We start from the raw sequence: 27842 nt of genomic DNA, 5'->3' as shown, positions 1-27842 counted from the left end.
GGCACATCGAGAAATGAAAGCAGACATCCTTTTCTCCTTAACATATTTCCAGATGGATATACCCCAAGAAGTAGTAGCCAAGAGAAAGAACAAAAGGAAAAGAAACTGCTTAATTGTTGCTTTGAAGGAGGGAATGCTGCTTTGGCTAAAGTGTTTCCTCAGGGGATGTGGTCTCATTGTAGGTACTGCTCCCGGACCCCAAGTAGATAATCAGGATGCATGCAAAGACAGGTGACTTCAGTCACTGGGAAGCTAATGAAAGTATGTGACTTTGCTAGTGTCACTCATCTCTACTCACATCAAGGGGGTATGTGCACTACTCTTTTATTCTATTCTGTCTATTTTTGCTCTAACTTTGTTAGAAGATTGAGATGGGGAATTCATCACCTCTGATTCAGTTCTTTCTTCTGAAGTCTCTTTTCAGTCATATATATGACTCATTTTTGAGCACAGCCTCACTGCTGTGGATTGAATTTTGGCATCCTCCAAAATTCAAATGTCGAAACCCAACCCCCAGTATGATGGTGTTTGGAGGTGAGGCCTTTGGAGGTGGTGAAGTCATAAGCGTGTATGAATGGGACTAGTGCCCTTATGAAAAAGGCAGCAGAGCACTCATTCACCCTTCCCCCAGGTGAAGACGCAGCAAGAAGATGGCCGTCTGTAAGCCAGGAAGTGAGTCCTCAGCAGACACCTGGTCTTGGCAGCCTTTAGAACTGTGAGGGATATGTTTCTATTGTTTATAAGCCACCCTGTCTACAATGTTTTCTTACAGCAGCCCAAACAGACTCAGACACTCACCTACTGCTACACAATCTGGAATGAAAACCAACCCCCTCAGAAGACCTCAGTATAGTCTCAAAGATAGGCTTTATATCTTTCCTATTCTAACTATTCATATGTATTCACTTTGAAAAATAATTTGAGGTGATTTACAGGCAAATTTAGCTTATAAACAATCAAATTTATGACAGTAGAATTCACATTATAAAAGCTAATAGTTGTATAATGATAATGTGATAATGAGTATATATATGCTCTGCTGCTTAGTAACTCAGTTGTGTCCAAACCTTTCCAAACTTGTGGACTGTAGCCCACCAGGGTCCTCTGTCCATTGAATTCTCTAGGCAAGAATACTGGAGTGGGTAGCCCTTTCCTTCTCCAGGGGATCTTCCTGACCCAGGGATCAAACCCAGGGCTCCTGCACTGCAGGCAGATTCTTTACCATCTGAGCACCAGGGAAGCCCGAGTACATACACACTCATACACTCATACACTCATACTCACACACACACACACACACACAATCCATGGTAGCCAAGGAATTACATCTCTGCAGCAGAGAGCTTCAGGACAGAAGATTTAAGTTGCCCACTTTCCAGCCCTTTGGTCAGGTCACAGACCTGTCCTCTGAACTCTGCTCACGTCAGGCATCATTGCAAGACCATCAGTCCACTGCCCACTGAGTCCCTGGTGAAGACTCTAGTTTTCATCATTTTTTTCACTAAAAACACTCAAGGCTTCATCTCAACAGCACACGTGAGGTTTACTTTTCTTCACTAAACTTCAGATCTATGCATGTTCCCCAGTCTGTGATGCTTGTCTACCCTGCAGTTCTAGGACCATGACCCCTACCAAGTCCATGGCCCCCTCCAGCCCTTCTCTCCAGTGGCCTCCAGGCAGTTCTCTTACTGCCCCCTGCTACCCTAGGTTCCAGTTGGCATCTGGAACTTTGACAGCCCTGTTCTCTTAAAGCATCTCAATGCTTGTTAGAAATAGACATGACTGGAAGGATCGATATCATTACCTTATTATGAACCAGCCTCCTGTGGGAGATGCTTCTCTCCCTGGATTGTGGTTTTTCAAATGATTTTCATAATCATTCATAATGTAAAGGATTCCAGGAAGGCCTTCCACTCCCAGATGTATTTTTTTTTTTGAACATGATTTTTATCAGCTCTCTTCTATGTGCAGAATAAAGACCTTCTGAAGTCCAGTCTCAACCACAATTTATTTATTTCTTTTTACCTGCTACCACACCCCTGTAAGAATTGCCTCTCTGCTCAGACTAGTCTGGGGTTGATGTCCTCTAAATATCTGTGCTGCAAAATTTTCCTTGACTGTTTCCCACTTCTGAAAAACTGTCACCTCTTCTTCAAGCACACACAGCCCTCCCTGCTGTACCACACATTCTCCTGAACTTAAATATTTATTGCATTCATTGAATAAATATTTATTAGGCACTTATCATGGGTAGGTACTAGATTCCAGTGATGAAGAAATTGAATGAAACAGTCCTCCCTGCCCTCATTCTAGTATCAGGGTTAGCAGTGATAAGAAGTAGGGGAAAAAGGACTTGTCAACTTGGGAAGGGAAGGAAATAGGAATGCAAAGTGGAAGCCCCAGGTGAGAAAATGAAGCTAGAAGCACCCAGGTCTTGGGTCTATATTCCTGTTCACTGTGAAGGCAAGAGGAAGTTGGGTGAATGGTGGAGGCTGTTAATTCTCCTGGCTCTGGTGCAGCGTCCTCACAGGTAGAGTAAATGTTGCTGAACCTAGGATTCTAGGAAAGGGGGACGTTCATAGAGGTTCGTCCTTAGCTGAATGCTCTGTGTGTGTGTATGTTAGTCACTCAGTCGCGTCTGACTCTTTGCAACCCCATGGACTGTAGCTCACCAGGCTCCTTTGTCCATGGAGTTCTCCAGGAAAGAATACTGGAGTGGGTTGCCATTTCCTTCCCCAGGGGATCTTCCCAACCCAGGGATTGAACCCAGGTCTCCTGCATGGCAGGCAAATTCTTTACCATCTGAGCCACCAAGGAAGCCCTAGTTGAATGCTGGCAGAACCAGAAAGGGGAATAGGGAACCAGAAATAGGAGATCTGGACTTCATGTGATTAGATCATGAGCACAGAGCCCATAAGTGTCCAGAGAAGGGGAGATTGTAGGTAGAATCAAGTCACACATCAGGGTTGGGGCAAGAAAGCAGAAATTCGTCATCATAATGAAACAGAAAGATGGATTCAGGACTCCAGTTTGAGAAGCTGAGCAAAGTGGTTAGTGGTTGAAAGAACAGGCAGATGAACAGCAAAAGGCAACAGTCCAAGTCTGTGTGCTCCTCAATTCTTCAGTACATTGGAAGCCGGTGCTATGTTTTAAGCCATGCAGGTTTATCGGCCACTTTATGGCCCTGGAGGTTGAGAGTTGGTTGGCCGATTTGCCCAAAGGTGCTTGAAATGAGGAATTCAGTCTGCAGCCTGGCTATGGTGGGACTAACCAACCTGCAAGACCTGGGGTGAGAGTCAGAGTCCAAGGATTAAGAGGAGATAATACCAAGGAAACTCACAGTGAGGATGTTTCTGAGCTCCACTGGGGCCGTGGTCCTGAGTGACTGCTGAACAGGGACAAGAATCCATCTCAGGCTAGAGGAATGGGTGCCATCTCCTTTCAAAACTGTAAAGTCTGCCTGGTCTCCTGTGACTTGGCAGACTCCTCTGCCACATTGTGTCCGACTTTTCACAATCCAATGGATTAAAGCACTCCAGGCTTCCCTGTCCCTCACCATCTCCTGGAGTTTGCTCAGGTTCGTGTCCATTGAATCAGTGATGCCATCCAACCATCTCACTCATCCTCCGTCATTCTCTTCTTCCCTCAATCCTTCCCAGCATCAAGGTCTTTTCCAATGGTCATCTCTTCACATCAGGTGGCCAAAGTATTGGAGCTTCAGCATCTGTCCTTCCAATGAGTATTCTGGGTTGATTTCCTTTAAGATTGACTGATTTGATCTCCTTGCAGTCTAAGGGAATCTCAAGAGTCTTCTCCAGCAACACAGTTCAAAAGCATCAATTCTTCGGTGCCCTGCCATCTTTATTGTGTGGCTCTCACATCCGTACGTGACTACTGCAAAGACCATAGCCTTGACTAGACAGACAGTTGTCAGCAAAGTGATGTCTTTGCTTTTTAACTCACAGGCTAGGTTTGTCCTAGCTTTCCTGCCAAGAAGCGGTTGTCTAATCTCATGGCTGCAGTCCTGTGACTGAGTGACCCTAAGGGTAGTCATGCAGAAACAGGTAAGGGTTCAGCTTGTGGTCAGAGATCAGAAAGAGGGCCTCAAAGCTGGAGGCCCTCAGGAACCTGGAGACTCCAGGGAGCAGGACACAGGGAAGAACACGGGGGTGTCACAGACTGAGGGGAGGCAGGGACTGTTAATTCAGGAGTCTAATTTTATTCTGGTTGCTGGAAGAGAGAAAAAAATCATAGGGAACATCTTGCTTGGATAAAGGTCACTCCCCCAGGGAAGGAGAAAGAAATAGTCCTTTCTGGTGAACAGATCCTGACCAGGGAAACATGTTCTCAGGAGCCCTTGGTGTGAATTTGTATCAAATGGCTATGTTCTCCAAGACCTAGCACTGGGGCAGCAGAGACCCCAGAGAAGGGGCAACGGGGAGCGATCTTCAGGGGCACAGATGGACCATTAGCAGGTTTGCTTTGCCACACCCCTGCCCATGTTACAGCCTTTCTCTTTCCATTATAAAACTCTCCTGTGGGGTTTCATTTGGGGCCTTGAGGGACATTGATTTCATTCAATGTTTTGATTAAGTTTTTAAGACCCTGAGTCATTTCTATTTTTTTATTGTCACCCTCTGTAGAGTAGGACACCATTTAGAAATTTGACAGTATTTTTCCTGTCCTTTTGCGGTTGTCAAATATTGAATTAGGTCTCATTATAAACGGAGTAGAAGCTGTCGTTGTTGACAATTTCCTTCATTAGGAAGATACTGAAAGCTGACATTTTCAACCTATCAGCTCCAGTGAGTCTGCAGATAAGACACGGTGTGGGAACAAGGCTGTCTGCCTCCTTTCCTGCTGTCATTACAGACTCACCGGGAATCATTCATTGATAAAGTGGCTTCACGTAATGGGTCTCTTCCAGAGAGAGGAGGCAAAAAGCATCCATTAACTCTAGGATTTAAAGTCTGAATGAATGGAAGAAGGCATTGATTTGACTCCTGTGAGATTATTGATTAACTCAGATTTGAAACCTGAATGAATGAAGAGAAGACATTGATTTGAATCCTGGTTTTGCCCCTCAAGAGTTAGTTAATTTCGTTGGTTCTCTCTTTATTTGCAAAATTTAAAAAGCAACAGTAACTCCTTTCCCAATACCAAAGAATTATTTGGGGAGTTAGGGAATCAATTAGATGATGTAGTGAAGTGCTTTACAAATGTTAGGTTTTGCTTTACCTATTACATAGGCTTAATGAGATAGGTTATTTGGTTTTTGATTAATTGAAGGATTCTGGAATCATTCAAAGGTCGGGCGAGAACTGTGGTTGAGGTTTGGGGGAGGTAGAGTCCTGTTTCACTCCCACAGACCTCATCCATAGACTAAGTTGATGAACATATTTTATTTTTTTTACAAAAAATTGGAATATAATTGCTTTACAATGTTGCATTGGTTTCTGCCTACAACATCATGAATCAGCCATAGGTATGCATATATCCCTTCCCTCCTCCTCCCGCCTCCACACCTCCCACCCCTCTCGGTCATCACAGAGCACCGCGCTGAGCTCCTTCTGCTACTGTGTAGGTCTCCACTAGCTGTGTGTTTTACACTTGGTGGTGCGTATATGTCAGTGCTACCCTCTCCATTCATCCCCCTCTCTCCTTCCCACTCTGTGTCCACAGGTCCAGATGAATATACTTTCTAACCCAATCCCTTCCAAAGTTTGTGACTACTGTTTCAAAACCCTGATCACAGGGAATTATATGTTTAAAGATTGAGGCCAAGGCAGCTAATGCTGTGGTAGTTCATATGTGTTAATATCCCTGGCTGGCTCAAATGGTAAAAATCCACCTGTGATGCAAGAAACCAGGTTTGATCCCTGGGTCAGGAAGATCCCCTGGAGAAGGGAATGGCATCCCACTCCAGTATTCTTGCCTTGAAAATTCCATGAACAGAGGAGTGTGCAGGCCACAGTCCATGGGGTTGCAAGGAGTCAGATACAACTGACCAACTAACACTTTGTATGTATTAATAGCATTTTGGTTTTTGAAGAAAAGGGGGGCAAAGTTTGGAAGCAATTGCTTGAAGGTCACAGCAAAACCCATGAGGTATATTGACTTAGGTTGAGAAGTAGAATATGAACAAAGTTCTCCCACCTACCAGACAGATACTCCATGGTTTACAGGTAAGCCAAGGTGCTGGACTGTGAAAAACAAAGGAGGTGAACAATGCTCAGTGCAACTCAAAGGTGAAAGTAGAGAGACACAGCCACTTGTCCTTCTTGCTTTCTGTGCTACATTAAATCCAATCTCCTTTTCCACAAGGGGAGCCAACTGCATTTCTTGTTGTTTTTCAGGTGCTAAATTGTATCCGACTCATTGTGACCCCATGGACTGCATGCAGCATGCCAGGCTTCCCTGTCCTTCATGATCCCCCAGACTTTACTCAAACTCATGTCCATTGAGTCAGTGATGCCATCCAACCATCTCATCCTCTGCCACCACCTTCTCCTCCTGCCTTCAGTCTTTCCCAGCATCAGAGTCTTTTCCAGTGAGTCAGCTCTTTACATCAGGTGGCCAAAGTATTGGAGCTTCAGCTTCAGCATCAGTCCTTCCAGTGAATATTTGTTGATTTCATTGGAAGGGTTGATTTCCTTTAGGATTAACTGGTTTGATCTCCTTGCTTTCCAAGGGACTCTCAAGAGTCTTCACCAACACCACAGTTCAAAAGCATCAATTCTTCGGCACTCAGCCTTCTTTATGGTCCATTTCTCACATGCGTACATGACTACTGGAAAAACCATAGCTTTGGCTATAGGGACCTTTGCCAGCAAAGTGACGTCTCTGCTTTTTAATATGCTCTCTGAGTTTGTCATAGCTTTTCCTTCAAGGAAGACTAATGTTGATTAAATTCAGGATGACCAATATTGGGTCAAAACTCACTTGGAAAGAGTTTTGAGTAAAAGCGAGTGCTCTCAAATTCTAAGCTAAGGTACAGCTCAGTCCCCCCTGGGATTGACCCAAGTGGGATATTAACATTTTGAATGTCAGTCAATGTAATCAGTAAGGTGCCGAGGACAGCTAGTTCCTTCTGGGCACCTAGCAATTCGACTGCAGTCTGTTGTTCTCTTCTTGGCTGCAGAAATAAGGCAAAGCTCCCGTGCCCACCAAGGAGAAAGAGCCCCTCTTGCTCTCTGACAGTTAGCCCAAGCTTGGGCCCATGTCCTTCTGAGGAGACAGTCAGCCAGATCTCACCCCACGCACACCCCTCCACTGGGCACCCCTGTGACACCACAGTCCATCTGGGTGAGGTGACCTGCAGGGATTTTGTTTAACTCAGTGTGTTGAGCACATCTGGAGAAAAGACTTGTGAGAGGATTGGTGATGGTTAGTACTGCTGTCAGCTTGGTGGTGGTCATTTATCTGCTCGCAGTGCTATTTGAGCAAGAAGTGATTGTCTTCTCTGAAAATGCTTTCTTCTACTTGATTACTTCTTAAACAGTGGAGTATAAACCTTCTCTGAGTGGAAAGGGAGGTGGAAATTTCCATGGGCTAGTGGTAACCCTTACATCTGGGTTCTTATTCCGATTTCTTATAAACTTTAGAAAATGACCTCTTGAGCCCGAGTTACCTCATTTGTAAAAATGCAGACAGTATCATTTATTAGACTTAGACTTGAGATAAGGATTAAGTGAATTAGCAATGGAGGGAGATTCCCTCCCCAGCGTCTGATGCATAGAAATAGGCATTTAAAGATGTATTTATTTGCTGTTTATTTATTTAACTGCCCCGAGTCTTGGCTGTGGCATGCAGGATCTTTAGTTGCGGTGTGTGGGGTATAGTTCCTTGACCGGGGATGGAACTTAGGCCCCCTGCATTGGGAACGTGGAGTGCACCAGGGAGGTTCCTTAATATGCATTTAACAACTCTAAATTTTCTCCTCACGGTGGTTGTGTGGATGAAAGAAAGAAGTGCAGACTGGGGAGTCCATAAGCCCAGATTATAGTAATAAATGCTAAATTGATCAGTTGTGACACTGGAAGAGTCGCATAGACTCTCTAGTCTGGATTTCTTGTATAAAAACAAGAGGTGTTCTTTTTGATGATGACCATTCTGACAGGTGTGAAGTGATATCTCACTGTGGTTTTGATTTGCATTTCTCTGTTAATTAGCCACGTTGAGCATCTTTTCATCTGCCTGTTGGGCATCTGCATTTCCTCTTTGAAAAATTGTCTATTCAGTTCTCCTGCCCATATTTTAATTGGGTTGATTGTTTGTTTTGATGTTGAGTTGTATGAGCTGTTTCTGTATGTTGGATATTAATCCCTTATTGTCATATCATTTGCAAATATTTTCTCCCTTTCAGTAGATTGTCTTTTCATTCTGTTGATGGTTTCCTTTGCTGTGCAAAAGGTTTTAAGTTTAATTTGGTCTCATTTAAAAAGTTTTTGCTTTTATTTCTTTTGCTTTGGGACTTGTATTCAAAGAAACATTGCTGTGATTTGTAGCAAAGAGTGTTCCGCTTATGTTTCCCTCTAGGAGTTTTATGGTTTCTGGTCTTATGTTTAATCTAATCTTTAACACGTTTTGAGTTTACATATGTTGGTGAGGATGTGGAAAAAAGAAAACCCTTGTACTCTGTTGGTGGGAATGTAAATTGGTGCAGACACTGTGGAAAACAGTATGGAATTCTCTCCAAAAACTAAAAGTAGAACTTTCATATGATCTAGCAACCCATTTCTAAGTATATATCCAATCCCCACCCTCACCCACCCCGCCAAATGCTAGTTTGAAAAGATATATGCACCCTGGTGTTCACAGCAGCATCATTTATAATCACCAAGATGTGGAAGCAACCTGAGTACCCATCAGTAGATGAATGGGTAAAGACGATGGGGTACGTCACACAATGGAATATTACTCAGCCATAGAAAGAATGAAATTTTGCCATTTGTAGCATCCTGGATGGACTTGGAGGATATTACGATAAACCAGAAACAGACAAATACCATATGGTATCACCCATGTACAGACTCTAAAAACTACAACTAGTGAATGAATATGACAGGAAAGAAGCAGACTTACAGACATAGAGACCCAACTAGTGTTTACCAGGGGGGGAGAAGGGAAGGGAGGAGGGGCAGTACAGGGGCAGGAGAGTCAGAGGTACGGACTGGTGGGTGTAAATTAAGCCACAAGAGTATGTTGAACAATGTGGGGAATCTAGCCAATATTTTATAATAACTGTAAATGGAGTATAACCTTTAAAACCTGAATCGCTATATTGTACACCCATAACTTAAAATCCCATGGATGGAAGAGCCTGGTGGGCTGCAGTCCATGGGATCGCTAAGAGTCAGACACGACTGAGCGACTTCACTTTGACTTTTCACTTTCATGCATTGGAGAAGGAAATGGCAACCCACTCCAGTGTTCTTGCCTGGAGAATCCCAGGGACGGTGGAGCCTAGTGGGCTGCCATCTATGGGGTTGCACAGAGTCAGAAATGACTGAAGTGACTTAGCAGCAGCAGCAACTTATACAAAGAATCTGCCTACAATGCTAGAGACCTGGGTTTGATCCTTGGGTGAGGAAGATCCCCTGGAGAAGGAAATGGCAACCCACTCCAGTATTCTTGCCTGGGAAATCCTATGGACAGAGGAGCCTAGTGGGCTACAGTCTATGATGTCACAAAGAGTTGGACATGATTAAGCACACACAGAAGATGAGAATATACTTCAATTTAAAAAAATAAAGACTTGACAGAATACAATAAAATTATATAAAGCAATTATACTTCAATTAAAAATAAATTAATTTTAAAAATTCAAGACAAACAAAAATAAATAAAATAAGAAGACTTTCCTGGTGGCTCAGTGGTATCGGCCTGCAATGCAGGAAATGTGGATTCAATCCCTGTGTACGGAAGATCCCCTGGAGAAGGAAATGGCACCCCACTCCAGTATTCTTGCCTGAAGAATCCCATGGACAGAGGAGCCTGGCGGGCTATAGTCCATGGGGTCTCAAGCTGTCAGACACAACTTAGTGACTAAACAACAGCAAATGTACTTCAGTGAAAAAAATAAGATGAGAGCTGGTACTGTCTCTAAGGTTTCTTCTAGCTTGGTGGACTCATGATTACTGGCACTTTGTGTGCGTGTGTGTGTGAATCAATTGCGAAGTTAAATTTAGCACAAGAATGTCTTTGTTACCCAAGGGGTACTACCTTTCACGTGGTGTTTGCATCCGTACTTCATGGCACTCCTGTATGGGAGAGGTAGTCAGTGAGTTCCCAGGGATCTGCTCTCTGTCCCTTGGAAGAACAGACGGAGACCCTGGTGGTCTTTAGAAGTCTCTCTACTCCCATGTCAGAGGGTTACAGCTCCCTTTAATTGTGAGGAGAATCTTACCCCTTTGAGCATGCCCTGAGCTTCCCAGCTCCGGGCTGCAGGATCAGCCCGAAAGGATCTGTGTTTGGTGCTTACACCCCAGGGGATCTGCGGTATTTGAAGTGCCAACCTTGAGGTGCCTACCAACGAGTCATGGCCTTTGCTGTTTGTGTCCTGAAGTATCTCTAAGCCAGGTGGCTGGTGGAGGAGGTACTGATTTCAAACTGATGTGTTTGCGGACATAGGGACTTTTGAGAGAATAAATGGACATTTGTATCCTGGGGACTTCCCCAGTGGCTCAGTGGTAAAGAATCCACCTGCAGTGCAGGAGATATTGGTTTGATCCCTGGGTTGGAAAGATCTCCTAGAGAAGGACATGCAACCTACTCCAGTATTCTCGACTGGAAAGCCCATTGCCTGGGGTCGCAAAAGAGTTGGACTCGACGGGGTGACTCAACAGCAACGACATCAGTCCTGTGAAGCTTTTTCACTCCCAGGGACAGATACCATAATTTTAAAAATTTTAGAAATTAGTGGTATGTAAAGATGGAAAATAGAGAACGTCAGTCCTGGCTAATGATGGGGTATAAGAAATACATTTACAATGTTCAAAACTCTTTGTTTCAGAAGCCTCTGGGGAATTGTTGGAGATCTGTCTGTAGAAGACTGGCAGAGTAAAAGTAATTGCTCTAAAACTGAAAGACAGAATAGAGGTGGATTCTGAAATACACAGCAAAACTGCAAAATTGAATGGACTCTGAGCTGACTGTGAGCGCTTACTCCAAGGAAGCATGATCTCAGGAAACCAGTGTGGATTTCCTAGAAATTAACTTTGTTCTTATGGTTGACAGACTCATATATTAGGGCCCGAGTACCTGACACATTAGGGGATGCAAAAAGACAACTCATTGGAAAAGACCCTGATGCTGGAAAAGAGTGAAGGCAAAAGGTTAAGGGGCTGACAGAGGGTGAGGTGGTTGGATGGCATCACTGACTCAATGGACATGAGTTTGAGTAAACTCTGGGAGACAGTGGAGGACAAAGGAGCCTGGCGTGCTGAAGTCCTTGGGGTCACAAAGAGTCGGACATGACTGAGTGACTGATCAACAACAAAGTTTACTCAGAGAAACTGGATATATGACCTGTCCTTACTATCTTGCTTAAAATTATTTTGGTATTTAGAATGGACGGTAAATGTGTTCCCAGAAACAATTCTGTGATTCAGTTCAGTTCAGTTCAGTCGCTCAGTCGTGTCGGACTCTTTGCGACCCCATGAAATGCAGCACGCCAGGCCTCCCTGTCCATCACCAATTCCTGGAGTTCACTGAGACTCATGTCCATCGAGTCAGTGATGCCATCCAGGCATCTCATCCTGTGTTGTCCCTTTCTCCTCCTGCCCCCAATCCCTTCCAGCATCAGAGTCTTTTCCAATGAGTCAACTCATTATCTTATAATATATTGCAAAGAGTTGGACATGACGTAGCAACTGAAAAACAAGAACAACATTGTCCTAATTCTGTGTATATGATTTTGATTCTGATTTCTTTTCTGAAACCTTGCTTCATGAGAGATTAGCCATAGCCCTTGGGAGCAATAAACATCCTGCATTGCAAACCTCCTTTTGCCATCTCACAGAATCTCCATAAATCTCGGTTGCAGTGAAGGCATCTCTTATTTTATCTATGAAGTGACTATTTCAAGAACATTTTTACAGCAGTCATCATTATTAGTCCTTTGTCCAATTCTCCCAGTTAGGAGAAGAAGAAATTAATATGCAATGTTGATATTTCTATTTTGCATTTAGGGCTTCCCTAGTGAATCAGTGGAAAAGAATCTGCCTGCTAATGCAAGAGACATGGGTTCAATCCTTGGGTCAAGACGATCCCTTGGAGGAGGAAATGTCAGTCGACTCCAGTATTCTTGCCTGGGAAATCCCATGGACAGAGGAGCCTGGCGGGCTACAGTCCACAGGGTCCCGAAAGAATGAGACACAAATTAGCCACCAAACAGCAACAAGAATCACCTGACGTATTGGGTGGAATATTTTACATCATCCTTGTGAACAGGTTGGAGAAATATGAGTTTATAAAAACAGAGCATTTACATGAATCAGCATGAACTTTCAAGGATTCTGGAGGACTGGGAAGATATGAAGATAAAATTGGAGATATTTTGCCTGGAGATGAAAACAGTTTCTTTTTTCCCCCTTTGGAGGGCTAGGCATGAATGGTTGTTCAGTCATGTCCAACTCTTTGCGACCCCATGGACTGGAGTACACCAGGCTCCCCATTCCTTCCCCATCTCCTAGAGCTTGCTCAAACTCATGTCCATCAAGTCAGTGATGCCATCCAACCATCTTGTCCTCTGTTGTTCCTTTCTCCTCCTGCCTTCAATCTTTTTCCTGCATCAGGGTCTTTTCCAGTGAATCTGCTCTTTGCATCAGGTGGCCAAAGTATTGGAGCTTCAGCATCAGTCCTTCCAGGGCATATTCAGAGTTGACTTCTTTAGGATTGATTGCTTTGATCTCCTTGCAGTCCAAAGGGACTCTCAAGAGTCTTCTCCAACACCACAGTTCAAAAGCATCAATTCTTCAGCTCTCAGCATTCGTTATGGTCCAACTCTCACACCCATACATGACGACTGGAAAAACCATAGCTTTGACTGTATGGACCTTTGCAGGCAAAGTAATGAAAACAGTATGAACAGGCATGAATGGTAGCTGTTTGCAAATATTTGTTTAACAGGTATGTCACTGGAGAGGAATTAGACGTTTCCTATGTCTCAAGTGGGACAGTTTTGGCTGAGGGAGGCAGATTTTTCTTAATCCAAGGGAAAAGGTTTGTGTCAATCAGTCTAATGGAAGGGACAGGCTTTTGAGGTAGTCAATATGACTTCTTTGATGAGTTCAAAAAGAGGCTGGTGTTCTGTTTGGGACATTGTCTAGAGCTGCATGCAATAAAGGTACGTTGGATAAAACAATTTCTTCTGGTCCTTTCTAAACCTTTAGATGCTGAGATATCTGAGATATTGAATAAATGTTAGAGGTCAGAAAGCAGATGGATGTCTTTCCCTTTGTCACCACGACTAAAGGAGTATATTATGTTCTGTCACAAGAAATGGCTTCAATTCCTAAGTCCCTGCATTAGAGATAAGCCAGGAATGAGGAAATCTGCTAAAAGCCATGATAGCAAGAATTATCTAAGAGCTAAGAGCATTATGTCTTGATGTAAGCCACCAGGGAAGGAAAATATTTCATTTGTTTAAAAAGACAACAATATTTATCAAATATGTCCAATCTAATCAGAATTGTGACTGACAGATAATTTAAACTGTGAATATTGCATTGTCCTCATATTCTAGGAGCAGTTTGTCTGAAAACTAGATCACTTTTTCTAATATAAATAATTTTTTTTCCCCTTAGAGCTCAAAGTTATCCATGAGTTTTCCTTTTCCTTCCTAGTTAGATTGTAGAAGTTCTTGAGTCTCAGTTTAGAGAGTTGATAGATTTTGAACTCTTCTGACTGCATCAGTTCAGTTCAGTTGCTCAGTTGTGTCCAACTCTTTGTGACCCCATGAATTGCAGCATGCCAGGCCTCCCTGTCCATAACCAATTCCCAGAGTTCACTCAAACTCACGTCCATCGAGTCAGTGATGCCATCCAGCCATCTCATCCTCTGTCGTCCCCTTTTCCTCCTGCCCCCAATCCCTCCCAGCATCAGAGTCTTTTCCAATGAGTCAACTCTTTGCATGAGGTGGCCAAAGTACTGGAGTTTCAGCTTTAGCATCAGTCCTGCCAAAGAACACCCAGGACTCCTCTCCTTTACAATGGACTGGTTGGATCTCCTTGCAGTCCAAGGGACTCTCAAGAGTCTTCTCCAACACCACAGTTCAAAAGCATCAATTCTTCGGTGCTCAGCTTTCTTCACAGTCCACCTCTCACATCCATACGTGACCACTGGGAAAAACCTTGACTAGATGGACTTTTGTTGGCAAAGTAATGTCACTGTTTTTCAATATGCTATCTAGGTTGGTCATAACTTTCCTTTCAAGGAGTAAGCGTCTTTTAATTTCATGGCTGCAGTCACCATCTACAGTGATTTTGGAGCCCCCCAAAATAAAGTCTGACACTGTTTCCACTGTTTCCCCATCTATTTCCCATGAAGTGATGGGACCAGATGCCATGATCTTAGTTTTCTGAATGTTGAGCTTTAATCCAACTTTTTCACTCTCCTCTTTTACTTTCATCAAGAGGCTCTTTAGTTCTTCACTTTCTGCCATAAGGGTGGTGTCATCTGCATATCTGAGGTTATTGATATTTCTCCTGGCAGTCTTGATTCCAGCTTGTGCTTCTTCCAACCCAGAGTTTCTCATGATGTACTCTGCATGTAAGTTAAATAAGCAGGGTGACAATCTACAGCCTTGATGTACTCCTTTTCCTATTTGGAACCAGTCTGTTGTTCCATGTCCAGTTCTAACAGTTGCTTCCTGACCTGCATGCAGGTTTCTCAAGAGGCAGATTAGGTGGTCTGGTATTCCCATCTCTTTCAGAATTTTCCACAGTTTATTGTGATCCACACAGTCAAAGGCTTTGGCATAGTGAATAAAGCAGAAATAGATGTTTTTCTGGAACTCTTGTTTTTTCGATGATCCAGCAGATATTGGCAATTTGATCTCTGGTTCCTCTGCCTTTTCTAAAACCAGCTTGAACATCTGGAAGTTCATGGTTCATGTATTGCTGAAGCCTGGCTTGGAGAATTTTGAGCACTACTTTACTGGTTGTGAGATGAGTGCAATTGTGTGGTAGTTTGAGCATTCTTTGGCATTGCCTTTCTTTGAGATTGGAATGAAAACTGACCTTTTCCAGTCCTGTGGCCACTGCTGAGTTTTGCAAATTTACTGGCATATTGAGTGCAGTACTTTCACAGCATTGTCTTTCAGGATTTGAAATAGCTCAACTGGAATTCCATCACCTCCACTAGCTTTGTTCGTAGTGATGCTTTCTAAGGCCCACTTGACTTCACGTTCCAGGATGTCTGGCTCTAGGTGAGTGATCACACCATGGTGATTATCTGGGTCATGAAGATCTTTTTTGTACAGTTCTTCTGTGTATTCTTGCCACCTCTTCTTAATATCTTCTGCTTCTGTTAGCTCCCTATCATTTCTGTCCTTTATCGAGCCCATCTTTGCATGAAATGTTCCCTTGGTATCTCTAATTTTCTGGAAGAGATCTCTAGTCTTTCCCATTCTGTTGTTTCCCTCTATTTCTTTGCACTGATCGCTGAGGAAGGCTTTCTTATCTCTTCTTGCTATTCTTTGGAACTCTGCATTCAGATGCTTATATCTTTACCTTTTTTCCCACAGCTATTTGTAAGCCCTCCTCAGACAGCCATTTGGCTTTTTTGCATTTCTTTTCCATGGGGATGGTCTCGATCCCTGTCTCCTGTACAATGTCACGAACCTCCGTCCATAGTTCATCAGGCACTCTATCTATCAGATCTAGTCCCTTAAATCTATTTCTCACTTCCACTGTATAATTATAAGGGATTTGATTTAGGTCATACCTGAATGATCTAGTGGTTTTCCCTACTTGCTTCAATTTAAGTCTGAATTTGACAATAAGGAGTTCATGATCTGAGCCACAGTCAGTTCCCAGACTTGTTTTTGCTGACTGTATAGAGCTTCTCCATCTTTGGCTGCTGTGCCAAAGAATATAATCAATCTGATATCGGTGTTGGCCATCTGGCGATGTCCATGTATAGAGTCTTCTCTTGTGTTGTTGGAAGAGGGTGTTTACTATGACCAGTGCGTTTCTCCTGGCAAAACTATATTAGCTTTTGCCCTGCTTCATTCTGTATTCCAAGGCCAAATTTGCCTATTACCCCAGGTGTTTCTTGACTTCCTAGTTTTGCATTCCAGTCCCTTATAATGAAAAGGACATCTTTTTTCATAACCTATATTAATAAATACCATTTATACCATGACCCAGAATCATATATGCATTACACAAAATCACATATCTGAGACAATCCCTATACTTATGTACTGATATAATACTCTGAAATTTTCAATTCAGTTCAGTTAATTCATTGTTAAATACTGTTCATGCCACAGTAATTTCACATGATTTACAGGTTGAAAAATACCACTGCAATTGCTAGTTGGAGAAGACTCCAATAATGGTAGAATCAGTGAGAGAATTCAGATATTGTCATTTAGGAAATTTGATCCACTTGTTCAGAAGATAAGCTTTGCATATATTTTATCAGAAAGGTCTTGGAATTTGAACTGCATTTCCATCTAACTCTTCAGTTCCTTTCTTCCTGACTTTTCTGCCTGTCTCCCCTGACCCCCGTCCCCAGTAAATCCTCACAGTAGCCAACAGAAAACATGAAAGACTTGAGAGATGTGTAGATAGACCATGTTTCTTCTGTATGTCTTAAAGCTTTTACATCTAGAGAAGGGAGTGTTTGCCGAAAGCATGTCTGTTTATTCATACATTCACTTGGCCACCGAGATAATGGGATTGCAGACACATTGCTCAGAGCTGCGTGGGTAACTAAGCATTTACTTATTATCAGGGAGGCAAATGCAGTTTCCAAGATCAAAGTGGACACTCCTAGAAGCTATGGTTATTGCAAAAGGATGAAGTGCCCTCCTTCCCAGGAATCAAAGGGACTTCAAGCAGAAAGGCGGGCTTACATTTGACAGAATCCCACTTTTGACAGGATGGCAACCATCTAAGTATGTGACAAGATCGAGAGTTATTTAATTCCAAAAGTTAGCAACTCTGCCAGCTCTGGGGTTAAGCAACAGGCCTGATACTGTCATGGCCATAGCTGGGGTCTGCCTAACGAAATTTTAATTGTCAGTGCAAGGACTGAGGATACTTTTAGAATTTTCACGAATTGAAATTCCTTTGGTAGTATCTTGATCCCATGTCTGCAGAAAGCAGGGGCCCCATTTGCTATTTCAGTGGAAGTAAAGTATTAATGAAATACATTATAACCCAACCATGATTACAGTATCTGTTGGAAAAGTCATCTTGGATGAATCCTTGCCCTGAACACAGCAACCTTGAGCGGTAGCAACTAGGCCATGGCTATTCTACCATCAGCGGCCATCTACCAAGAGTTCCCCTGTGTTTGTTGTTGTTGCTCAGTCAGTAAGTCATGGCCAACTCTTTGTGACCCAATGGACTGCAGCACACCAGGCTTCCCTGTCCTTCACTATCTCCCGGAGTCAGTTGAAACTCGTATCCATTGAGTCAGTGATGTCATCCAACTATCCAACCACCTTATCCTCTGTCACCCCTTTCTCCTCCTGTCCTTGATCTTTCCCAGCATCAGGATCTTTTCCAATGAGTCAGTGCTTCGCATCAGGTGGCCAAAGTATTGGAGCTTCAGCTTCAGCATCCGTCCTTCCAATGAATATTCAGGGTTGATTTCCTTTAGGATCGACTTCTTTGATCTCTTTGCAGTCCAAGGGATTCTCAAATGTCTTCTCCAGCACAGTTTGAAAGCATCAGTTCTTCCTGGCTCAGCCTTCTTTCTGGTTCAATTCTCACATCTGTACATGCCCACTAGAAAAACCATAGCTTTGACTGTTTGGATCTTTGTTGACAAAATGATGCCTCTGCTTTTTAATATGCTGTCTAGGTTTGTCATAGCTTTTCTTCCAAGGAGAAAGCATCTTTTAGGATCCACTGTGTTAAAGGGTTTAATTTTTTTGGTATTCTCCCACACCCACTTGGCTTTGAAACCCAACCTAAGTCCTGTTGCTAAGACTTTCAGATGGTTATCTTCATGGACGTGTAAAGATCATCTCCTAGAAACTTCTTCTCTTGGATTACTGAAAAACTTCCCTGGTAGTTTTCAATATCCTTGAAATATTGGCTGGAGTATTTGGAAGAGTAACAAAGGGCTTCATTATTTCTTTTCCAAAACTAATAATTTAGGAGTCTGAAGAGGCGTCTTTCAGAAATTCTGGATACTTAATGAGTGTGCTTCATAGATATTACATTTCTATTACAATAGATAGCTTTTTAAAAAATAATAAAATTAGCTTTTTTTCAGGTTAATGTCTTTTGAGATCCCCCTTGTCCTCCCAAGAGCTTACCTTTCTAGAGACTGTTAGAATTAGAGGAACCATTTTCCTGACATTTATCAAATGTTTACTGTAATTTAAAGCTTGAGTGTCACAGAAGTCAGTTTTATACTTGTGAGTTTCTCTACTGCAAATGTTTATAGCCCATATTTTGATGAAAAGACAGTATTTATTTTTTTGATGTTAAATTGTGTGAGCTGTTTATATATTTTGGATATTAACCCCTTACTGGTCATATCACCTGCAAATATTTTATCCCATTCTGTTGGTTGTCTTTTCATTTTGTTGATGGTTTTTTTTGCTGTGCAGAAAAACTTTTCAGTAGTTTCCATCTGTTTATCTTTGCTTTTATTTCCTTTGCTTTAGGAAATGGATCTAAAAAAAAATTGCTGCGATTTATATCAAAGGGTATTCTGCCTATGTTTTTCTCTAGGAATTTTATAGTCTACAGTTTTATAGTCTTACATTTAGGTTTTTAATCCATTTGAGTTTATTTATTTATTTGATATGGGCCATGTCTGTCTCTTATTATTAGCACTTACAAGCAGTGTGAAAACTGATCATAACAAATGTGAGATTTACCACATTAATTGTATTGCTTGCCTCAGGCATTACTAAGTATTTGCTTGTGAAGCTGGACACTACGAGTTCTTTATTTTTGGCATTTATTGAGTTTATTTTTGTATATGGTTTTAGAGAATCATACAAATCAACATAAAAAAACCCCTAAATTTAAAAAGTGGGCAGAAGACCCTAATAAGCATTTCTCAACAGAGGAAATACAGATGGCCAACATACACATGTAAAGATGCTCAACATCACTAATTGTCAGGGAAATGCAAATTAAAACCACAGTGAGATATCACTTCATATCTGTCAGAGTGGCCATAATCAAAAAAGACCACGATTAACAAATGTTGACAAAGGTGTGGAGAAAAGCAAATGCTTGCTTGTACACCATTGGTGGGAATGTAAATTGGTACAGTCACTGCAGAAAGCTGTGTGGGGCTTTCTCAAAAAACTAAAAATAGAACTTCCACACGAACTGGCAGTTCCACTCCTGGGTATATATTAAAAACAAACAGGCAAACAAAAGCACCAATTGTCCAGTGTTCACAGCAGCATTATGTATAATAGCCAAGATATGGAAGCAACCTAAGTGTCCATCAGTAGATAAATGGATCAAGAAGATGTATCCATGGTATGTGTATGTATATATATAGTAGATGCTCTACTCTGGATCTGTCATTTGGATTGAGTTCCCCAAGTTTAAGTTCTGGGAGCGGCTGCTCAGAAACATGACCTTCCTTTATACAGAAGCAGTTCCCAGCAGAGATGGAAAAAAGTGAAAGTGAAAGTGATAGTCACTAAGTCATCTCTGACTCTTTGCCACCCCTGGATGGTGGCCCACCAGGCTCCTCTGTCCATGGGATTTTTTTTTTTTTTCCAGGGAAGAGTACTGGAGTGGGTTGTCATTTCCTTCTCCAAGGGATCCTCAGGACCCAGGAATAGAACCCGAGTCTCCTGCATTGCAGGCAGATTCTTTACCGTCTGCATATTTCATATCATTCCCTTATACTGTAAACAAAAGTAGAGTAGCTCATTTAAATAATTCTTTAGGGCAGTGACCCCCAAGGTTTTTGGAACCATGGATTCATTTCATGAGAAACAACACAGACCCAGAAGAGGATAGTTTTGGGATGATTCAAGTGCATTACATTTACTGTACACTTTATTTCTATTATTATTGTGATATATAATGAGACAATTATACAACTCACCATAAGGCAGAATCAGTGGGGACCTTGAGCTTGTTTTCCTGCAACTAGACGGTCCCATCTAGGGGTGACAGGAGACAGTGAGAGGCGAAGTATATTCTTATGTCCAGTCTACTCCGAATTGTCATTTGGTTGCTGTCCCTGCAGAAACCCTGCTTCACAAAGATAGGATTTTGGAAATGGTGCTTTTGTGGCAACCTAGAATATTCCACCTAGACTTTAATCCAGAAAGTATTGTGATCTGAAGTGGTGTCAAACATAGTTTTAAGGCCACCATCATTTGTGATCTCAGGTGGCAATGCTGGCGATGAGGAGCAGCTGTAAATACAGATGAAGCCTCCCTCACCTGCCCACTGCTCACCTCCTGCTGTGTGACCCAGTTCCTACCAGGTCATGAACCAGTATTCATTCCTGTCCCAGGGGTTGGGGACTCCCGCTTTAGGGAAAAGCACAAAGAACAGAGGAATTGATGCTTTCAAATTGTGGTGCTGGAGAAGACTCTTGAGAGTCCCTTGGACTGCAAGAAGATCAAAGCAGTCAATCCTAAAGGAAATCAACCCTGAATATTCATTGGAAGGACTAACACTGAAGCTGAAGCTCCAATACTTTGGCCACCCAATAAGAAGAGCCAACTCACTGGAAAAGACTCTGATGCTGGGAAAGATTGAGGGCAGGAGGAGAAGGGGACAACAGAGAATGAGATGGTTGGATGGTGTCACCGACTCGATGGACATGAGTTTGAGCAAACTCTGGGAGATAGTGTGGGACAGAGGAGCCTGGTGTGCTGCAGTCCCTGGGGTCACAGAGTCTGGACAAGACTTAATGACTAGACAACAACAACAGGAAAGAAGAGAGGGAACTGAAAATGGAAAGAGAAGCTCTAAGAGAATATCTGAAAGGGGCTATGCCTCCCTTCTCTTTGCATTTGCTGTGAACTCTGCTTTTTCCTGATTCCACATTGCACATGCCCTCTCATGCTTAGAAAGTTGGAGAATGTACTCTGGCCACCTTATGATTTTTTATACCTTGTAAGTCTGACCTTTCCCCAATGTCTTGCATACCTTTGCCACCTGTTTTATTCCATTTCATTAGAGATAATTGTCCTGGTGCTTCTCCAGTTGACACACACATGCCCCAGCCACCTACCGCCTCCCCATCAGGTCCCCAGGCTGCTACTCACTCGAAAGGGTCACTGGGGTCCGCCCTCTGCAGCTCTGGCGGGATGGGGATCCTCTTGTAATACATTTCCCAGTCAAAGGCACCACGCATGGCGTCCCCGGCTTGTGCCTCGTACCCAAAGTGATTGTGGTCGATGACGTCGATCATGGGGCAAACAATGGTCTTGTGGTTCAGTGCAATTTGGTCTGAAAAGCGGAAGCACAGAGCAGGAAGTGATATGCCTGCTTAGGTCATCCCTCACTTTTCTGCAAAAGCCCTTCCTCACCCATCGCCCTTGAAGCCTGGTTCCCTGTGGTCTTCAGAGCACTTTGCAGTATCTCTGTATGCTGGGCGTGACGTGATGGGACCTTGATCAGGTGCAATTAGTGTTGTGGTGCTTACTTTTAAGAAAGTGATGTCCCAGAGAGACCTGGAGAAGTCCATTTAACTCTCCCTCTGTCACATTTCTGCTCTGACTTGTCCCCAATCTGTCATTTCATGGTGCCTCCACCATGCATGGGGTATAAACACTCCCTGTGTTCCTTTAAGCATGTGGCTAGAGCCTGCTGAGAGAATACTGGCCTGCTTTCTGGAGGGTCCAGGATATAAATATTTAACTTCATGGTTTTTATCATCTAATCTCACAGTGGCCCTGATGGCTGGTCCTCTCCTGTCCCCCCAGATTCTGGGAAATGACACACAGAATCCTTTGCTCTCAGGCTTGCCTGAGATTTCACCAAGTCCTAGATTTGCCCTGCTGTTGTTGCTACTGTTCTTTAATATAGACTTTGTTCATCAAAGCTGTACATTTTTTATTTAATACATTTATTCATTTTTAATTGGAGGACAGTTGCCTTATATTATGTTGGTTTATGCCATAGGTCAGCGTGAATGACCATCTAGGTATGCATATGCCCCTCCCTCATGCGCCTCCCTCCCACCTTCTACTCTGTCCCACGCTTCTAGGTTGTCACAGAGCACTGCATTTGAGCTCCCTGCGTCGTACAGCAAATTCCAGCTGGCTGTCTCTTTTACGTATAGTGATGTATGTTTCAGTGCTACTCTCTCAGCTCTTCCCACCCTCTCTTTCTCCACTATGTTCGTAAATTCACTCTTCTCTCATCATATCCAAAAATATATTAGGTGATGTGTTAACTGCTGCTACTATTAAATTCTTGAGCAACTACTAATATACTTATGCTGTTTCTTTTCCTTTTTTAAATTGGAGAATAATTGCTTTACAATGTTGCATTGGTTTCTGCTGTACGACTAGGTGAACCAGCTCTCTCTCTCTATACGTGTATTCCTACCCTCTTGCACCTGCCTCCCACCTCCTCATCCCACCCGTCTAGGTCATCACAGAGCACAAGCTGAGCTCCCTGCACTGGCCTGCAGCTTCCCACCAGCTGTCTATTGTATAGATGCACGTGTGCTCAGCTGCTCGGTTGTGTCTGACTCATTGCGACTCCATGGACTATAGCCTGCCTGTCTCCTCTGTCCATGGGATTCTCTAGGCAAGAATACTGGAACGGGTTGCCATTTCCTCCTCGGGGGGATCTTCTCAACCCCAGGAACTAAACTGGTGTCTCCTATATCACAGGCAGCCCCTTTAACACTGAGCCACCACATGATAGGGTATATATGTCAGCGCAACTCCTGCTGTTTCTAATCCTCCTGGCAACCCTGTGAGGTGGCTCTAATTATTATTCCCAATTTACACATGAGGAAACTGGGTGCAAAGAAGTTAAGTAACTTGTCCAAGTTTGCTTGTATTTTGAGAACACGAACTAGGATGCAAGCCCCGCTTAACGGTCCAGTCCTAAAGCCTGGGGTCCATCCAGTTGCCGTGGTGCTTCTCTGAGGCAGAAAGGAGACTTATTCTCCAGTTCCAGTCCCAGATCCTCCCTGGTAGTTGTTATTATGCCAGACGTGGATGGCCAGCGCTGGAAAGGGCACACACATGTACTCTGGTTCACCTACAAGAGCGTCATGTGAAGTATTGTCTTCTCCACAATGTGCATTTCTTCAATATTTTGTTATAACAGCTAACACTACCAGAGGGCTTGAGCTTCTAAGTGTCAACATCTGCTTTCTGGTTCTTTGAGAGACCTCTGGATGTGGCATGAGGAATAAAGCACAGTTAAATATCTTTAAAAGAGGAAAGGCATCATGGAGAAATAATGAGGTCTGACAGTTTCCACGTCATTATCCTGATGACAGTAATGAGGAGGATGTGGGGATCACAGGATCCTGTGGAAAACCTCCCCTCCAGATCTACATGCCTTCCATTCACTCATGGATTTGTTCATTAATTCATTCATAGTTTAGTAGTTATTCATTGAGTAGAAACTGCATGCCTGTCACTTTGCATGGTTCTAGGGGAGCCAGCAGTGAGCCACAACCACAAAAACCCCTGTCTTCATGAATGGACCAAAGAGAATCCATAGGCACAGTAGATCACTCAATTATTTAGTGTGCTGTGCTGTGCTTAGTTGCTGAGTCGTGTCTGACTCTTTGCGACCTCATGGACTGGAGCCCACCAGGCTCCTCTGTCCATGGAATTCTCCAGGCAGGAATACTGGAGTGGGTAGCCATTTACTTCTCTAGTGGACCATCTCATCTGAGGGATCAAACCCAAATGTCCTGCATTGGCAGGCAGATTCTTTACTGTTTGAGCCACTAGAGATGCCTCATATAGTATGCTGCTGCTGCTGCTGCTGCTAAGTCGCTTCAGTCGTGTCCGACTCTGTGCGACCCCATAGACGGCAGCCCACCAGGCTTCCCCATCCCTGGGATTCTCCAGGCAAGAACACTGGAGTGGGTTGCCATTTCCTTCTCCAATGCATGAAAGTGAAAAGTGAAAGTGAAGTCGCTCAGTTGTGTCTGACTGTAGCGACCCCATGGACTGCAGCCTACCAGGCTCCTCCATCCGTGGGATTTTCCAGGCAAAAGTACTGGGGTGGGGTGCCATTGCCTTCTCCGGATATAGTATGCTAGATGGTCTTAAATGTGATAGAAAGAAAATAAAACAGGGTAAGGCTAATGTTGGAGAAGGAAATGGCAACCCACTCCAGTGTTCTTGCCTGGAGAATCCCAGGGATGGGGGAGCCTGGTGGGCTGCCGTCTATGGGGTCGCACAGAGTCGGACATGACTGAAGCGACTTAGCAGCAGCAGCAGCAAGGCGAATGTGGCATGTGGAGAAGGTTGTGATTTTGTTTTATTTTTAATTTTTTAGCTTATTATGTTCGGGTCCTTGTCTTTATTTATTTGTTAGAAAAGGGGTTGCAGTCTTAGCTAGTGTGGTCCCAGGAGGCCTCAGAGAGCCTAAGGTCACCTTCATCTTATTTAGTTATTTAGTAGGCAGAGAGACCCGGCCTCCCACCCCCAACACCTTCGGATCAGTCCCCACCAAGGGCTCTCTACGCACCCTTTTTCACTTGGGAAAGTCTTAGAGTAGGTTTTATCTTTCACTAAGTGGTCTTTTCCCAGAGATGTCTTTGACAGAGGAGACCTTCACTGCTGTGTCCAAAATATTTCTTCTATCAGCTCTGCTGCTACATGAGTATTAAGGTTTCAGTGATGTTCTTCAATCCAATTCAGAGTCAGGTTGACTTAACAAGTTCCTTGACCAACAAGGAGTCCCAAGGTGACCCAAAGAGAATGAGTCTGTTAAATTAACTGTCAGCTTTCCTGTCAAATTTCCTCTCAGCTCTCATCCAGCCGCTCTTGCTCACAGTGAAGGCAGTTTGACTACTTTTTTGTCTAAGGATTGTGCCTACATTTCAATTTCCTGGGATCAAACAAATAGACTCTTAATGGGAAATTGAAATCCAGGTATAATCCCAGAGTGAAAAATGAACCAAACCGTGTGACTCCACCTGTTTCTTTAAAATTTTTTTTCATTTTGAAAGATGTATCAAGGCAGTGATAGAGGAAAATAAAAAAAGATAGCAATCCTGAGCTCAGATCATGTCTTAACCATCAGGCCTATAGGAAATGAAATGCTTTAAAGGGAAAAATGGGTTTCTCTTTATTTTCTGTCTTTTCCCTTTCCCCTCCTCTTTTTAGACGCATAGGAACAATCAGGGCCTTGATCATTGGCTTTTAGGGATTGCTTTGGTTCATAAATAATTAGCCCTTGTGCTGACTTCCTTGCCTATTCAACACCTTACAGGCCAAATTCAGTTTAAGGGAAGCTCAGGGCTACTGATGAAACTTTAAATTGCTATGTCCTTGGACAAGGTACTTTTAATTAAAGGCTCAGAAGAGTCTCTGACCATTAGGAGCATAGAAACATCCCTGTGGATTAGGGTGGCCAGGCCGTTGTCTGTCGGAGAGGGGGTGGATCTGAGATATGGTGGGGCCTTACCGGCTGATCATTTCCTGTTTCAAATCCAACACAGTTTCAGTTGATTTCCACCCCCTGCCCCCCACATCTTTTACTAATGGAGCTTTGCCAGTTCCGCCTGAAATCCTGCGCAGTTGCCAATAGCAAGCGATTCTTCCTGAGGCAGCTATTGTGAAGGCGGTTGTTACTTGCTTTAGTTCCAAGACCAGGGATATATTTACAATAAAAGTTGATTTAGTGAAATCTGGAGGAACATAAAGGAACACAATGTGCAGACCAAGAACTTTTTAGAAACACATTTTTTCTCATTTTACAATTTATTCCTTAGCTACGACTGGGCTTTATCTCTGTCTTCATTGTGAAATTAAAGAGATATTAATAATAATGCTTGGACTCAGCTTCACATAGGTTTTCTAGTTTGAATGCATTTGCTGTTTTTAACAGTTCAAGTGTCAGAGAGTCTTCTTGTGATCATTTAAGATGTATCACCTGGGGGGCAGCTCTGTGTGTTTGAAGGGTTCTGTGTGAATGTAAGGGGTCATATATTTAGGCAGCTAGGCTGCAGCCAGAGTGGAAAGGAGAAGAGCCTTGTAAATCCTGAGAAAATGTCAGAGTGCTTGCACCATGACTATATTCTGGGGGCTGAATGCATTTTTCATCGCAGCATCAGAACAAATGTCAGTTCAGAGATGCTCTCAAGAATTGCAGCAGGGCCTAGACAAAGTTGGTGATGTGGACTTGTTAGTGATGTGGAGTTTTACATGATGGTAGCCTGGAAAATCCCATGGATAGAGGAGCCTGGTAGGCTGCAGTCCATGGGGTTGCTAAGAGTTGGACTCGACTGAGTGACTTCCCTTTCACTTTTCACTTTCATGCATTGGAGAAGGAAATGGCAACCCACTCTGGTATTCTTGCCTGGAGAATCCCAGGGATTGGGGAGCCTGGTGGCCTGCCATCTATGGGGTCGTACAGAGTCGGACACGACTGAAGTGACTTAGCAGCAGCAGCAGCAGCAGTGAATAATGAGGTTTGTTTTTCCCTTAGGAAAACGGGCAGCTCTCATCTCTTAACAATCCTGTAATAATCGCTAAACATTATGTGTGTGTGTGTGTGCATTTTAACCATACTGTGCTTATGTGTGCTAAGTCACTTTAGTCGTATTCAACTCTTTGCAACCCTGTATACTGCAGCCCGCCAGGCTCCTCTGTCCATGAGGTTTTCCAGGCAAGTATACTGGAATGGGTTGTCATGGCCTCCTCCAGGAGACCTTCCCGACCTAGAGATCAAACCTGCATCTCTTACATCCCCTGTTTTGGCAGGTGAGTTCTTTACCAGTAGAGCCACCTGGGAAGCCCACTGTACTTGTAGATAGTATAATAAACACCTTTTCCTTTTAGTCTACTCAGTGAATGTCTCAGATAAGAAATCAAACCTTATTGAACCAAAGTTAGACTGCATTATCTAAAAAGGTAATTTCAATGCGGTTTTCTAGTTACCTATACTTCCCAGCAATGGTTAATAATAGCGTTCAGGGCTCCCACTGCAAACCCCATCAAAGGGGTCTCTAGCCTTCGTCAACGGCAGACTAAATAGAAGTAAACCCCCTCCCCCGCCTAGACCCCAGGAGGCTGAGGGGCACTCACTGAGGAGCGGGGGCAGCCAGTTGACGTTGACCTCACAGTGGGAGTCTAGGAAGGTCAGGACCTCGCCTCTGGCCATGGATGCCCCCAGGAGTCGTGTCCGGATCAGCCCTTCCCTTTTCTTGGTGCGGACGATCCTCACTTTGGAAAACCGAGCCATGTACTCTTCCAGCTTCTCCTTCAAGTGTTCTGGGAAAGAAGAAGACAGACACAGAAGGACACGGAACATTAGCTATAGAAGACTGACTCCAGGGCGTCTGTGCGGACAGCGTGCATGGAGAAATCCGGCTGAGGGCCTTTCTCTCCTCCTTTCGTCTTGAGGGGAGAGGCTCGGAAGACTCCTTCCTAGAGGTCTCTGTGCTTTACAAGTTCCAGTTGTTGTTTAGTTGCTCAGTTGTGTCTGACTCTTTGCGACCCCATGGACTGT

General features: G+C 43.4%; 1 protein-coding gene across 1 annotated transcript in view; it reads right to left on the bottom strand.

Moving 5' to 3' along the window:
- Positions 1-27600, bottom strand: part of LOC133252389 (polypeptide N-acetylgalactosaminyltransferase-like 6) — a 247159-nt gene extending 219559 nt beyond the window's left edge. The window contains exons 1-2 of the mRNA XM_061424934.1: positions 27419-27600; positions 21449-21632 (exon numbers count right to left, since the gene is read on the bottom strand). Coding sequence (XP_061280918.1) covers positions 21449-21632; positions 27419-27575 — 341 coding nt within the window. The 5' untranslated portion in view covers positions 27576-27600. The remainder of the gene's footprint in view (positions 1-21448; positions 21633-27418) is intronic.
- Between the last annotated feature and the right edge of the window lie 242 nt (positions 27601-27842).

The sequence above is a fragment of the Bos javanicus genome, chromosome 8 (genome assembly GCF_032452875.1).
Source record: "Bos javanicus breed banteng chromosome 8, ARS-OSU_banteng_1.0, whole genome shotgun sequence".
NCBI classification, from domain to species: domain Eukaryota; kingdom Metazoa; phylum Chordata; class Mammalia; order Artiodactyla; family Bovidae; genus Bos; species Bos javanicus.
This window is presented reverse-complemented; position numbering and strand designations above follow the sequence as displayed.